The 15,470-nt window shown below is 47.8% G+C and overlaps 1 protein-coding gene across 3 annotated transcripts in view; it reads right to left on the bottom strand.

Moving 5' to 3' along the window:
* Positions 1 to 15,470, bottom strand: part of CDH17 (cadherin 17) — a 92,107-nt gene that overhangs the window by 17,681 nt on the left and 58,956 nt on the right. For all 3 annotated transcript variants that reach the window (XM_006191988.3, XM_032467777.1, XM_032467778.1), the window contains exons 10-12: positions 11,386 to 11,601; positions 7,357 to 7,433; positions 5,200 to 5,391 (exon numbers count right to left, since the gene is read on the bottom strand). In XM_006191988.3, the coding sequence (XP_006192050.1) occupies positions 5,200 to 5,391; positions 7,357 to 7,433; positions 11,386 to 11,601 (485 nt within the window). The remainder of the gene's footprint in view (positions 1 to 5,199; positions 5,392 to 7,356; positions 7,434 to 11,385; positions 11,602 to 15,470) is intronic.

Raw genomic sequence — 15,470 nt, 5'->3', positions numbered from 1 at the left:
AACCCCCAGAGCAACCCTGCCGTGCTTACAAAGGACCCAGCACTCTGCTCCCTGTGGGTGCAGCCACGCCCAGGCTCTGGCAGGCAGCCCGGTGGTCCACGTGCTCAGACAGAGGAGGCACACCTGTCCTCACTAGCAGACAGGTCCTAAGTCCCCATCCCTTCATGTGGCCACCAGAGGTGAGTCCTAAAGAAATGAGATAGCATACGTGCAAGTGGGAAGCAGCCTGTGTTACCAGAACAGAACAGGCGAGGCTGAGAGTAGAGAGGAATGATGGAGAAGACGGTGCACGTCAGGCTAAGAAGTGGGGACTTCATCCTCGATGAGCAGAGAGAGGCGGTAAGCATGAGACTGACAGGGTCAGAGCTGTCTTTTAGAAAGTTAACTCTGGGAGCAGCCACGGGAGGGATGCGCTTGGACCGATCGAGACCTGCGCTGGGAGACTGGGTGGGAGAGGGCATCAGTGCTGCTTAAGTGCTCACTGAATGGAAGGACCAGCCAGCCATCGATCAGCGTGCTTGACTTTCACGCCAGGAAAAACGATGAACCAACTCTTCCGGGGGGGGAACAAATTAGAAGTGGAAGACACCAAATTAGCAACTGATAAGCAGCAGAGCTTAATCAAGGTCAAGTTGTGTCAAAGCACATGTCTGTCTTTCATGACACAGGGATATGCCTGCAAAGCCAAGCCAAGGGACCCTCGCGGCCTCGTGGGATTACCTCAGGCTTGTTTGAGCGACTTACTCATCAAATAAGTGGAAAACACACACTCAAGCCACAGTCTCTCTTCTGTGCACCATGGCTTGAAAGGTCGAACCTGTGATTTAGGTTCAGCCTGGAAGCAGAGATAAAGTGTTGAAGGAGAGGAGCTGAGACGGGAATATGTGACCTTTTCGGCGAGCATCGTGATGGGAGAAAATGTGCACATCACTTTTCCGGATGACATTCTGGCTGGTTAAAAATAGGTCAAGTACCGAGAATTTAAAAGGACCAGTCATGAGGGAGAAGTGACAAAATTCACATAAAAAAAAATTAAAGCCAAAACAAACCCCTGAATTTCAAGAAAGGGGGTCCCAGGAGAGTCACTGATGAGCCAGGGAAGGCCAAAAAAATCTTCCTGGCTCCTGACCCCCGCTTGGCCCCAGGAAGTGACCATGATGACATAAGAGGCCAGAGCTTTGGGCAGCAGCAAACATAGAGAGGACTGCACTTCTAAAACTTGTTTAATCCTAAGCACCACTTGGGGCTTGTGAAATAGTAGAAAAAATATATATATTGGTCTCTGCCCCTATTCGCTGCCACCGAGTTCCTTGGACTTTCCTGGGTGATAGGAGGGCCTTTTGTTCTAAAGAGGTGACTCTTGGTGGGCTCCTTGGATGGCTTCAGGATGGGAGCTGGTTACCAGAAAGACCCAGCCAAGATTAGGAGCTTGGGACTTTCGGTCCCACCCCAGCCCCCGGGAAGGGGAGAAGGGCTAGAGGTTGGGTTAATGATCAGTCATGTCTACATAATGAAGCCTCAATAAAAATCCTCAGAGCAAGGGGTTCAGAGAGCTTCTGGGTTAGTGAACACATCCAAGTGCCGGGAAAGTGAAACACATTCCAACTGCATGGAGACAAAAGCTCCTGCTCTTGGGACCCTCCCAGACCTCACCCTATGTACCTCTTCATCTGGCTGTTCACCTGTATCCTTTATCACATCCTTTATTATATAATAAATTGATAAACATATTCCTTGAGCTGTGTGAGCTGTTCTAGCAAGTGATCAAACCCAAGGAGGGAATCATGGGAACCTCCAATTTACAGCCAGTGGGTCAGAAGTACAGGTGACAACCTGGGACTTGCAACTGGCTTCTGAAGGGACTGAGCCCTTAACTGGTGGGATCTGATGCCCTCTCCAAGTAGACAGTGTCAGATTAAATTGGAGGACACCAGGCTGGGGTTGGAGAACTGCTGGATGTGTGGAAATGTGACATCAAAAGTGAAGCTCAGTAAGAGGGCAAGAGTTAACGGGAAACACAGGAGTGTTCTATCTCTGTGCAGGGCACTGGCTAAAATGACTGATTCCCAGGCCCTCCCATGGAGAGGCTGGGTCAGCAGTCCCCGGTGGGCACCATCTGACTCTTGCATTAGGCAAGTCTGGCCCCTTGGCAAGAGGGGAAAGCACATCTGGCCACACGCAGAACCCCAGATTCTGCCCTCACTCTCATTGATCAGAGTTAAGATAATGCTGGACATTTATTAAGTTTACTGCTGCTGCTGGGTGCTGTGTTGAGAGCTATACGTGTACTTTTGCATTCAGTCCTCCAACATCCTTATCAAGAAGATGCTACCATTGCACCATATTTTAGATCAGAAAATTGAGGTCTGAGCGGTTACAACATTTGGTCGAGGACACAGAGCTAGTAAATGGCAATGCCAGGACCCAACAGAAATCATTTCCCAAACGAAGCCAGAGCCTGAGGTCAAGTTCCCAGCCCTGCCATCACGGAGGGGCCTGACTGTGGCTGGTCGTGGGCCTGCACCGCAGCTGCACAGTGCGTCTTACATCTGCCGCCCGCAGAGTCCACGTGAGAAGCCAAGGAGGGTGTGCAGAGGCCCTTCCTGAAGCAAAAGGGGCTTCAGTTTGGAGAATGGGCTCCTCTGTGAATTTGACCTGCAGTTAGCACTTCTGAACCTCACATGAACAGTTGCTGATAGAATTGAGATTAAGAAACTTAGTTTCTGGACAAAAAAAAAAAAAAAAAAACTACATCAAATTAAAAATCTTCAGCATTGCAAAGGAAACAGCTGGGAGCACAAAAAGGCAGTCTGTGGAGTGGGAGAAAACACCCTTCTGATCTGTTGGTGGAAATGTAAAACGGTGCGGCTGCTACGCAAGACAGAATGGGGGTTTCTCAAAAAATTACAACTAGAACCAAAATATGATCCAGGAATCCCTTTTCTGGGTATATATCCCCAAAAAAACCCCTGAAATCAGAATATATGCACCCCCATCTTCACTGCAGCATTATTCACAGTAGCCAAGAGACAGACACAACCTAAACGCCCATCAGCAGAGAAATGTGATGTATACATACAATGGAAAATCCACAGCTTTCAAAACAGGAGGAAATCCTTTCGCATGCTATGGCAAGGAAGAAGTTTGAGGACCTCACAGTAAGTCAAACAAGCCAGTCACAGGAGGACAAACACTGTGTAAGCCCACTTATCTGATGTACGTGGAATAATTAAACTTACAAAAACAGAAAGTAGAATGGTGGTTGCCAGGAGTTAGGGGAGGGGGAAGCGGGATGTTGTGTGTTCACTCAAGGAAAATGAAAAACCTAAGACCTATGACGAGGTACACACAGTTAACAATACCGTACTATACACTTCAAATTTAAGAGGGTATATTTTATGCTATGTGTTTTTTACAATTTTTTTAAAAAAACTTAAAAATGATTAGCATGCACAGAAGTACACTTTACATTTGATTATTTGACCAATTACAAAATAAATACTGTGTGTATTATACAATATCAGGAAATAAAAATAGTTTACATTGGGATTTACAATTTTTTAAGAATGATTAACACATGGTCCTAAAGCAGTGGCGGTCCCCGATGGCTTGATGGGGAGGGAACTAGCAGTAAAGGCGAAGTCATACACAGCAAACCACACAACAGAATCTAACTGATTTAAAATACTAAAACCTGTATAAATACATACATAGGTCACACGGACACCCGAGGGGCAGTGGGCTAACAGTTGGTGGTTTATCCTAATCAAGAATCCACACCTCAGGGCTGGTTGTCACTTAGCATTTGGAAGGTCCTCATCAGAGATCCACACCCCTGAGGCCACTACTACAGGCTTGGAGTTGGCACTGCCTCCAGCTGCTCTAGAAGGTTTGTGAATTAGCAAAGTAATCGTCCAGAGAGGTTTCGTGGTATCAGCGAGTCTTCTTCGGCAGCCTCCAGCTCACTGCACGGCAAACCTTCAGCGTTCAGCCAGGCTGGCAGAGTCTCTCTTGCTGTAACTCGGACCCCTCTTAATTCTAAATCTATCGGATAGCATTGAGTGCCGCCTCCTATTGAGTCATCTGGTAAACGGTTTACATGCTCCAAAGCACAAATGAGGCAGCGTGGAGAAAAGGGTCAAGCTTCAGGTATACACAGTGGGGGATGGGAGTAGCTCAAGGGAAGGACGGGAAGACCCTCTATAAAGAAGCAGGTTCTACGCTGACCAAGATTTTGGCTCCAGACCACCCAGTGCTTACAAAGGGAGGGACGAAGCAAGAGCCAGTGGACTTTGCCATACCGTAAAAGCACGGGGTGGGCGGGGAAGAAGGCGTGAAAGGATAAACTTGTCCAAGAAAACTTGAAAGGGGATCTACCAATTTCCAGTCATTATTAAAGAGGAGTCTATGGCTGGCCCATTAGAATAAAAGGTCTAATAGAAAACAAACTTATGGTTACCAGAGGGGAAAGGGGGTGAGGAGGGATAAATTGGGAGTTTGGAATTAGCAGATACTAACTACTATATATAAAATAGACAATTAACAAGGTCCCACTGTAGAGCACAGGGAATTATACTAAATACCTTGTAATAGCCTGTAATGAAAAAGAATATGAAAAGGAATATATATCCATGTATATGTGTATAACTGAATCACTATGCTGTACACCAGACACTAACACAACGTTGTAAACGGACTGTACTTCAATTTAAAAAAAAAAAAAAGAACAAAGTGCCTAAAGCCTAAAGGACTTACAGGGTTCATCCAGTCGAACACCCCACATTTGCAAAGGGAGAAGTAAAGCCCTGAGCACCACCTCGCCCCAGATTTAGCAAATAAAAATGCAGAACACCTGGTTACATAGTTTCAGATAAACAACAAGCAATGTTTTAGTACTAGCATCTCCCAAGTATTGCATGGGACATATTTATACTAAAAAATTATTCATCCTATATTTTATATATTTCATATGGCAATTCTACCATGCTCTGCAAAGGTTACTTGGTCCGTCAGTGACAGACCCAGAATGAGAATCCTGCCTTCTGTCTTTCGGAAGGACAGGAGTGACTGAGAATGCTCCAGGAGTCCATCACATGCCTGACGGTCACTGCTAACACGTCACCTCCACTTACAGGTCCTTGAATGGTCCATCATACATTAATCTTCAGAAAAGACAAACTCCGTAAATGGGCCATTTACCTTTTTAACTTTGACATATCCAGCATTGGTCTGGGGATCTGTGTCAATCTCCAAGCATCCTTCACTGTCTCCCTGCGTAACTCGATACAGGATTTTGGAGCTCCCAGTGTGCGGTTCATCCGCATCGGTGGCCTGGATGGTTAAGATGGTGGATCCAACTGCTGTGTCTTCAGCCAGCGTTAGGTTTCCATACTAGGACGGAAGCCGGGGAAGGAAACGGTGAGTGTGTCCACTGTCACCAAGTACAACTGCCACAGGGCAAACTCGTCTCGCTGGTTTCAGAACGGACCAAGTCCGAGTTTGCATCAGTACTTACCGAGCACGTCTTCCCTCCTGATGAGTAGGTTGCAGCTGATTTTGACATCAGTCCTACTTGCAGACTGTTGTCCATTGTGCCGAGAAACACAAGGTCTCAGAGAGCTACCAGCAGGATTCTAAAACAGATTCTCCCTCCCACTCCAATACGTTTAACACCTGTATTTATCATTATGACAGTAATGAGATAAATCAACAGCTTCTCTGTACTGAGTGTCCGCAGTGTGGCGGACACTTTACACACATTGTTTTGATTAATTCTTAAACCACCAAGAAACAATGGTTAAGAATCTGAACTTTGGAGTCACATGGCCTCGGTAGGAATCCTAGGCTTGCCACTTACTAGCGGGGTGACTTGAGGTAAGTGATCTAATTTCTTTAAGTGTCTGGTTCACCACCTGTCCATTGGAGATGATGATGATAAAATAATAATAACAGAACCTACTTCGTGTTTGCGGTGGGGATTTACAGAGGTAATGCATAGAAAGCCCTTGAACACCTAGCACATAATAGTGCTCATCAAAAACGTAAGCAGCAAAACAAAATCCCCTGCTGAGTAGCGACATTATCATCTCCACTTGACAGAAGGACAAAGAATTGGCGAGGTAAACCCCCCCACGACCACACAGCTGCTGAGTCACAGAGCTAGGACTCCAATCCATGCTTGTTCAACTCCAAAGCCAGTGCTCTTAACCGCCAGCCTAGACCACCTCCCACTCCCCCTCTGAGGACCCCCCAGGTCCTGTCTCTTGGCATCTCGATCATGAAGATGGTAACAGGCAGGGTCTGAGGGAGGAGCACGGCAATGGAAGAAGTGGACTCACTCTTCCCAGAGCCCAGTTTGCATTTCTAAGCTCGAAGAATCCCAAAGCCGGATTCTGATGCTCAGTCTAATAACACTGTCTAGATGCAATGCAAGGAAACACAACACGCGGAAAGGATCAAATGCCCACGAGAACGGAAGCAGAGAAGCAACAGGCTCTTGCTCTCGTGTTTGCTTAGCCTCAGTGCCTCTTACACAAGTTACATCCAGCCACACCTTTTACCTCCCCAGGCCCTCCCATAAATCAGTTCTCTTTTTTTGTCACTCTTATCCCTCTTTTGATTTATGAGCATCATCCCAAGGCTCTGGGCTGCTTCATAACTGACTTCAAACGTAACAACCTAGTCACAAGAGCCTCTCTCTCCTCCAGAATAAATAGAGACGTCCCTTTCAGGGGAAGCAATGATAAAAACCACTGCCAAGTTTCAAGCCCACATTAACAGTAAGTAAACTTGAATCTACTTGATGTACTCAACTGATCTTCTTTCTCCTGTTCTTTTTCCCAGTTCTTCTAATTCCTGCTGATGTCTTGAGCACTTTTTTTTTTTTTGGCATAAGCCGAAGATTAATTTTTCTTCCCCTTTTTTCTTATCCAATTATGCAAAATGAGTTTAAACTGCCAGGATTCCAAATTTTCAATTTTGACTAAAAATGCTTCTTTGAGATCTCACAGTCATCCATTTATTGTCCTACTACACACAAAATACAGAATGACAAGCTGCAAGCAGCCGCTCAACTCCTCTCAATTTGACAAAGATTGTGGTTGTAGCTTTTAAGCAGTCCTGGCAATAAATGAGCCATGGGCAGAAGTTTATAAACAGACGCTCCCAGATATTGTTAACAGTGAACGTTATTGTTCCCTGAAGATTTCCACTGAAGATGACGCCCGAGTTTGTCACCAGTGCATTGACTAAGATGTTAAATCTGGCATTTCCCCTAACTACTGTTTGTCTTTATTCCAGAGGTAGGGGTCAGGTAACATGAACAACATTAAGAAAAACAAGGTAACAACTACTCACATCTGATTTTTCAAAGATGGGGATCTGATCGTTGGTATCAATAATGTTGACGTGCACATGGCAGAAGGTCTTGAAATCTGGAAATCAAAGTCATGTTACAAAACCTTTCACTGAAAATCACGCATTGAAATCAGAAATCTGCAAGGAGAAAAAAACTGGCAAGCGAAGTGACCACCACAGCCATAATTTGACTACTGACATGTGATTTATGTGGCGAGGGGCTTCTCTGCTCCCCACCTGTGTCCACGAGCTGGCCACCAAGGGGAGGCTGAAGAAAGCCTGTGAGAGACTCCCCTGGGTTCCCACTCCCTCTGCACCCTCCTCCTTGATAAGGCTTTTTCCTGAACAAGACAGCGTCTTACCTATGAAGCAGCCTCTTTTCTGACTAGTGAAACTCACGCAGCCTTCAAAGCCCAGTGCAAAACTATCCTGCTGGAGAGTCTTCCCTGAGCATCCCACTGGCTGGCTTTCCTTCTCTGAGCACTTCCAGCACTGACTGTCCTGTATCACCTCTGTCCCCACGATGGGAAGACCCACATGAGCATGGAAGGGCTCAACTAGCCCCCTTCAAAAGGCCTGGCTGCCCAGACTACAGAGGCAGGGGTAGCTCTCAGAACTCTGGGGAAGTAGCACAGGCTTTGAGGGGTGCGTCTGACATTTCAGAGACCCTGTCAGAAACAACAGGTTCAACCTGGGTCCAAGATGAGCATGGGTACAGGTCGTGATGGGGTGCCCAGGAAAATATCCAGAACTAGAAACAACATGATGGTTTTTTGTTGGGGTCGCCATTGCTCTAACCATGAAGTAGGGTACTGTACAATAGCTGAGGCTCTGGGCTCTGGAGCCCCAGAGTCTGAATTCTGTCTCTGATACTCATCAGATGTGTGAGAGCTTGGGCGTGTCACTCAAGGTCTCTGTGCGGTAGTCAGTTTATCTACAGAATGTAGGTAGCAACCGAACAAGGGTTCTCATCATAACAGTTAGCCCTCCATGCTCAGCTTGCGTGACTCATTGCATCCTCATTCTAACTCTACGATGTAGGTGCTATTATCATTCTCATTTAGTTCACAAATGAGGAAGCCAAGGGACAGAGAAGTAGGGAACCTGCTCAAGGTCATACAACTAACTAGTGGTCGACCCAGAATTCAAATCCATGTGCTCCTTTGCCGTCTCCATCCACTCTTCACCCTTCATCCTGCTCTGTGCCCGGGAGGCTGACCTTGGGAACTGCATAGGTGGGCATCCTGGCCCCTGGGGAACAGTTGGGTTCTTCCAGTGGGAGCACTGTCAGGAGAGCTGAGGCAGGGCAGGAGGGACAGGGTCAGGGCACAGTCCCCCCACTGCCAGCAGCCTCTTCCACAGGCCCAGGCACAGGTCTGGTCCTTCCCCTCGCCCCTCCTCACTTTGGAGTGAGAAAGGCGGTCCACTGTCCATCGTATGGCACACCTCCTGCTGGTTCCCCATAATCCTAACCACAGCCTTCACAAATAACCCCTTCTTCAAACTCTTATTTTAAATTAACTTATTTATTTTTCGATTTTGGGGGGGTTAATTAGGTTTATTTATTAATTTATTTTTAATGGAGATACTGGGGATTGAACCCAGGATCTCATGCATGCTAAGCACACACTCTACCACTGAGCTATACCCTCCCTCCTTTTAAACTTAGAATCTAATAATAGTATTATAAATAAATGATGACTCAGACATTATGTTGTACAACAGAAACTGACACATTGTAACTGACTATACTTCAATAAAATATATATATATACACATATACATAAGTGGATGTTAATTAAAGCTGCATCCAGTCCCCAGGACACCTGTAGACAGCGGGAATGGCTGAAGAACTTCAGGAGGTCCCAGGCCTGAGCTCACTGGCTCCTTGCTCTGCACACATCTCATTTGGGCCAGCAGTGAGCCCCCTGACTAACAGACCTTCCCTGATTTTCTGTAAAACTATGTTAATTGCAGCCTAGCGTCTAATTTTCTGCAGTACACAACTGCATGTTTAATCCTCTCGACACACATACACACGTATCTATTTATATATAAATAGATTTTATAATCTGGGGCCCCTATGTTCTATAGACGCACTCAAGTACACAGACAATTTGTGATCTTACTTCCACTTTGTGCCCCTGATAGCCTCAGACCACTTCAGGTGCCCATGCATTTGTACATGGGACTTCTCCTCCCCTAGATGCCTCTATACCGTTTTGTAACCTGTCATATTCATCCTTCAGGACTCAGATCAATGACCACTCTTCCTGAAAGCCTGATCTGCTCTGTCTCCCTCTCCCCTGACCACTCACCGCCTTCGTGGGCTACCTCGGACACATTTCCAGTAATTTACTTATGTCCATCTCCTCCACCACGAGCATCCTTTGAGGACAGACATTGGGTCTTATCTGTGTATCCCCAGTACCCTGAATGGTGCCTCCGACAAGGTCACTGCTCAATAACCACTGAAAGAATGGATGGTTAATGGTGCGAACCTGTCAGCTCATCGTGGGCAGGGATGATTTATTACGCACACGTCTGTCAGACCTCTTACAATGCTAGCCATTATGTGAGGCCCTCAATATTTGCCAAGTGACTATGTCTCAAACTTTCTGCTTTGGGAGCCTGCTAAACCCCAGTTCTCTTCAGCATCTCAACATCTGTATAAAGAAAAAAAATGTGAAGCACTATATGAAATGAGGCTCTTCGCCACACCTGTATGATCTCTGTCTCCTAGCATAGCAATTACTGAAGTGTTTGGTAATCTACGAGTCAGTGCCAGTTAACTCAAAGAAAGGTTCTTAACCTCGGAGTATTTATGACCCTAAAATAGGCCTGTCCCCAAGTTCATATATGTTTGTGTCTGTGCAGTTGGTCTGAGAACGTGTGTGTTTGTTGAGGAATTCATAGTTTTCATCAGATTCTCAAAGGGTCTCATGACTTTACCAAGATTAAGAACCACTTGCTTTGCAATTGTATAAGGAGTAAGGAGAATGTCTCCTGATACCATCCGATGGTCCACTAGAAGCTAAAAGGAGAAGACAATACTTCCCCAAAGATGCTTTTTCTTTTTTTCCTGCCCTTTCATACAGGAGAATCCTCTGAGCCTGAAGGTAGGCTTGGGAAATACAACCAATTTCCTTGTTTGTGATCCTGGGGGCCGTGACAACGTGCCTTGCCGACGCCCAGCAACAGGGGGCTTAACTGAGGACGTGCTGCTGTGCTCTGAAACACAAATGCGCATCACCACACTTGTGCCAAGGCCTTGCTTCCCCCGGGCTGCCCCCAGCCTCAGCACATTTGTGCCAAGGCCTTGCTTCCCCCGGGCTGCCCCCAGCTTCACCACATTTGTGCCAAGGCCTTGCTTCCCCCGGGCTGCCCCCAGCTTCAGCACATTTGTGCCAAGGCCTTGCTTCCCCCGGGCTGCCCCCAGCTTCACCACATTTGTGTCAAGGCCTTGCTTCCCCCGGGCTGCCCCCAGCATCACCACATTTGTGCCAAGGCCTTGCTTCCCCCAGGCTGCCCCCAGCCAGTGACTGAGCAAGGCAGGCAGGCGAAGGCAGGCCTGCTTCTGAGATCACAGACTCCTTCGATGGCCAGTTTTAGACTCCCCAGTGACCTCGCCGAGCTTCCCTTTGACTGCTTAGTGGTCTGGGGTCTTCCCACCGCCTTCCTCCCCTCTCCTTCATTCAGGGTCAGGCTTGTATTGAGGCTTTCCCAGCCTTCTCTGTATTCCTTCCCATTTTTTCTCATAGGCAATTCCCCTAATAAAATCTTATATATTAAATCCCCTCTTGGTATCTGCTTCTCAGGAGACCAACACAAGGATGTTGCCTGAGCAGCGACTCTGGCCATCGCCATGTCGGACCAGCTGGCTCTGTGCCGCGGGTGTGTCCTACACAGGAAGCAAGAACTCTTAAATGGCATCCTTCTGTGATGCGCCCAGGTTCAGAGAGGGCAAACAAATCACAACTAGAAGAAAAACAAGGTTTTCACTCCTGACCTGGTGAAGGTGACACCGACCTTTGTCAGACACCTCGACTGTCAAGTTGTACTGCGGCGCGTCTCGCTTCCTCAAGGACTGCTCGGCTAACTTGACTGTTCCCGAGTAGGCTTCGACCAGAAAGAGCCCGTCTCTGGGAACTGTGGGGGTTTGGTCCACAAGTCTGTACCCTAAAAGGCTGTTGACAGTGTTTTCTTCATCCATGTCATGAGCAGTGAACGTCCCAATGCTGCTCCCTGGAGACAAGGAAAGAAGGAAACCCATTCATTACAGGTTCTTTTTCAATCAGTTAAAAAATGCTTTCTCTGGGGAAGCAGGTCCCTAGAAAGCATTGTAAGTAACTGAGTAGCAGGCTGCAGTTCTTAGCCTGAGGTTGGTTTTTCTAGCCCTCCCCACAGTGCAGCGTGCTGAGCAGCGTATCTGTCTGCTAAGGCTGCCACGACCCAGTACTACGGACGGGCTGGCTTTGGCACAAGAGAGGAGACTGGAGGTCGGAGGTCGCGGTGTCAGCAGAGCTGATGTCTTCTGAGATGGCTCTCCTTGGCTTGTAGACGGCTGTGTACTCCGTGCATTTTCACTCGGTCTTCCCTGTGCTTGTCTGTGTCCAGATTTTCTCCTCTTAGGAGGACACCAGTCATATTGGATTAAGACCACACTAATAACATCATGTAACTTAATCACATAACCCCCTCAAAGACCCCGTCTCTTAAACATTGTCACCCTTTGAGGTGCTGGGGATTAGGCCTTCACCATATGAATTTGGGGAGGACACAATTCAGGATCCTGAGATGAAATCGTCCTGGAGTTGGTGTGGGTCCTAAGCCTAGTGATTGGTGTTCTTAATAATAAGAAGAGGAGACACAGAGACACCCAGGGAGGAGGAGGTGACATGAAGGAGGGGACAGAGAATGGAGTGATGCTGCCAGTAGCAACCAAGGAGCCACCAGAAGCCAGAAGAGGCAAAAAAGCGTTCTCCCCTAGCTGGTTCCTTGATTTCAGACTTCTAGCTTCCAGAACTGGGAATGAATAAACTTCTATTGTTTGAAGCCACTGAGTGTGTGGTAATTTGTTGCAGCCGCCCTCAGACACGAATGCACAAGGCAAACGCCATAACTAAACACAGACACGCTCCAAGCAAATCTGTGGAACAACCGCAGAGACGGGCTCCACCCCAAAGATAAAGACAGCTCGGGGCAGCGAGCATTCAGGCAGCCTCTCCGCCTTGCTGCACTTTATGGCCCTAAGTTTTATTTCTGTGAGCGTCTCGGTCCAGGCAGTTCCAGAAGTCCGGCCGTGACTGCGGGCTCCACCCAGCTCTGGGTGAGTGAGGCCGGAAAGGGGCCGGATCATCGTGCTCTGTGAAACGGAGGTCATGGGTTGCTCTACATGAAGCAAGACTCCCAGGTGGGGGCTTAAACGTAAATATGTACACCCCCCACTTGTGGAGCTCAGTTCCACCCTTTCCCTCACATTACTTTGCAGCCACTGCTTTACACGGAAGTTTGCAGGGTTTTGCGGAGGAGGAGGAACGGAAGTCCCCATGTTATGTCTGTAACGGAGCAGGCACGTGCAGACGCATCTCTGGGGCTGGGGAGGAGGAGCAGAAGAGAACACGTATCTAGCGTAGGAGCAGGTGCTATTTCTGAATCCATCCCAAAAAAGTCACCTTTGGGACATGCATCTACCCCTGTAAGAAAAGCTTCTGTGCGCTGGAATGAAAGTGTCGTACTAAATTCTGTGACTGTTTGGTGTCTGAGCAGCCCTGCTTTGAAGCTTTCCCCTCCACAAGTGGGCAGAACACAGGGGACCCTGTTCTCTGGCTCCACAGGAAAGCTCCAGCTGTCACAGGCACCAGGAAGACTGCTGACATCAATGACAGGGAAATTCCAGGAGGGCTGCCCCCTCCCCGGGGGGAGCAGGGAACTTCGTGAAAGGAGGGCCGTGTCTCTCAGTGGCAAGGGCCAGGACCAAATGGCAGCCCAGATGGGCTCCGAGGTGGACACGGCATCCCCTGGGCACTCAGAAATACTCTCGGGAGGCAGGGCTTTTACGAGAGGCTGACTTCCTGTGCGAACATGGAGGTGGTCTTGACAGCAAGCAGGATTTCAGAATCAATGTCGGTGTTACTGACACTTGGGAGTATGGGTCCCATGAGACTCTGGCTAATATAAGACACCAACCAGGAGACTATACACATACTAAGTAATGGTTCAGTATTTTACTGTGCTGGACAGTAAGCCCCCAAAGGGCAGAGGTATTTTTGCACCCTTTTTAGGCTACATATATAGAATAGATTCAGTCTGTGTTGATTTATAAGAATTCCTGGTCTATTGGGTCCAAAGTCAAGACTTTGTGAAATATTGTTACAGGATAAATTCTCACTTTTAGAGAGGCAAAGAGCATGCCGAGCTCCTGAATGATTTATTCGACCAACAATGACTTCCTCACCTGTCTCAGGAAACCAGTACTGTGCTCTTCCCAGATGAGGCAGGCAGCCTCTACCGCGGCTTCCAGCACCCTGACTCCCAGTGGGGGTGCCCTGGTGTAACCTCCTCGTTCTGAGTGCGAGCTGGGCCTAGCGACTCACTTCCCACGAATGGAATGTGGCAAAAATGAGGGGACGTCACTTCCAAGATTAGGCTATGAAAAGGCTGGCTTCCATCTCACTTGCCATTTTTCGAGCCTGCCCTCTTTCTTTCTCTCTCACTAAGCTCTCCCTCTGAGTCAAAGGCACCACCTAGACTCCTGACTCACAGAAACTGCAAGATGATAAATATTTGTTGTTTTAAGCTGCTAACTTTGGGGGCAATTTGTCATGCAGCCACAGATAACACTAAATGTTAGTCCCTATGCAGAGACTAGAGGTAGCGTCTACAAAGGTCTTCAGAGTTCTTCTGCCTTCGCTCAGCACCACAGACCACTCTAGATTTCCACAAAGCATGAAGCTATAAGTGTTCCTTGGCTATTGTCACAAATTCCATTGTCACGCTGCTGTCACTGTTAGAAAATTCTTCCTTATAATTAACTAAAATCCTTCAAACCCGTCATTCAGCTCTTCCTGTTGCTGCAAGAAATGGAATAAATGAAAAAGAGAGGAACTAAGCAGGACACGCTGACAGTAGGTAGCCTCCATATGACACTCCTGACAGCAAGAAGAAAAAAAAAAAAAAAAGAGCGTGGAGCCAGGAGGCCAAGTGAGCAGGACCCACCAAGCCACCAGCACAGCACCCACTGTGTCAAAAGTGTGCGGCAAGCAGGGCACGGAGACCAAGAGAAAACGATGAGAATGTCCGTGAGGCGGTGAGGACCCGCCCACGAGGGCAGCCCGGCCCCTGGAATGGTAGTCGTGGGCGCCTGCTGACCTTAGGAGGCCCTGACACTCACATAAAACAGACAAAACATTTCCAGCCACGCCAGCCTGCTCAGCCAACAGACTCAGCACCAGGGGGTAACAGACAAGAGGCGCCCCAAATCCTGGGAGGTCATAAAACACCCAGAAATCACAATGTTCTGAGAGTGCTTGTCCCTGTAAAAAGCTAAGCTATCCTGGCACCGGCAAAGGAAACAAAGCAGGTCAAGAACAAAAGGACAAAAGCAGGCAGGACTTGAACTTCACCTGCCAGCCTCGTGCACTATCGTCAGCTTCCTAGAGAAGGACAATCCAGGGTCGACTGCAGGGTATCTGATGTTGGGTGTGAAGGTTTAAATTCTTTAGCAAATTTGGTTAGATTTTGTCTGTCACTGAGTTTGTTAGAGGGCAAATAAGAATCTACGGGAAAGCCCGGCAAATGAGATAAATTTACACGTGGATGCAGGACACTGGTGCACGTGGTTATGGTGCTGTGGTGCTGGTAAGGGCAGCAGGCGTACTAGCAGTGGGAACTAACAGAGGTGCTAGGAATAGTGGCAGGACTAGTAGTGGTGGTAGTTACAAAAGCTCCAGTTTAAGAACATTACCCAGAAATGGTCTGAGACTAAACACTGTGCCCGTGTGAGCCTCAGAGTGAATTCAGCCCCGATGCTGTGCTGCACATGGACAGCCGGTCCCCGACCAGGTTTAACCCTGTCCGCCTTTCACTCGACAGAGAGGAGAAAGGGATCACAG

The sequence above is a fragment of the Camelus ferus genome, chromosome 25 (genome assembly GCF_009834535.1).
Source record: "Camelus ferus isolate YT-003-E chromosome 25, BCGSAC_Cfer_1.0, whole genome shotgun sequence".
In the NCBI taxonomy this organism is placed as follows: domain Eukaryota; kingdom Metazoa; phylum Chordata; class Mammalia; order Artiodactyla; family Camelidae; genus Camelus; species Camelus ferus.
This window is presented reverse-complemented; position numbering and strand designations above follow the sequence as displayed.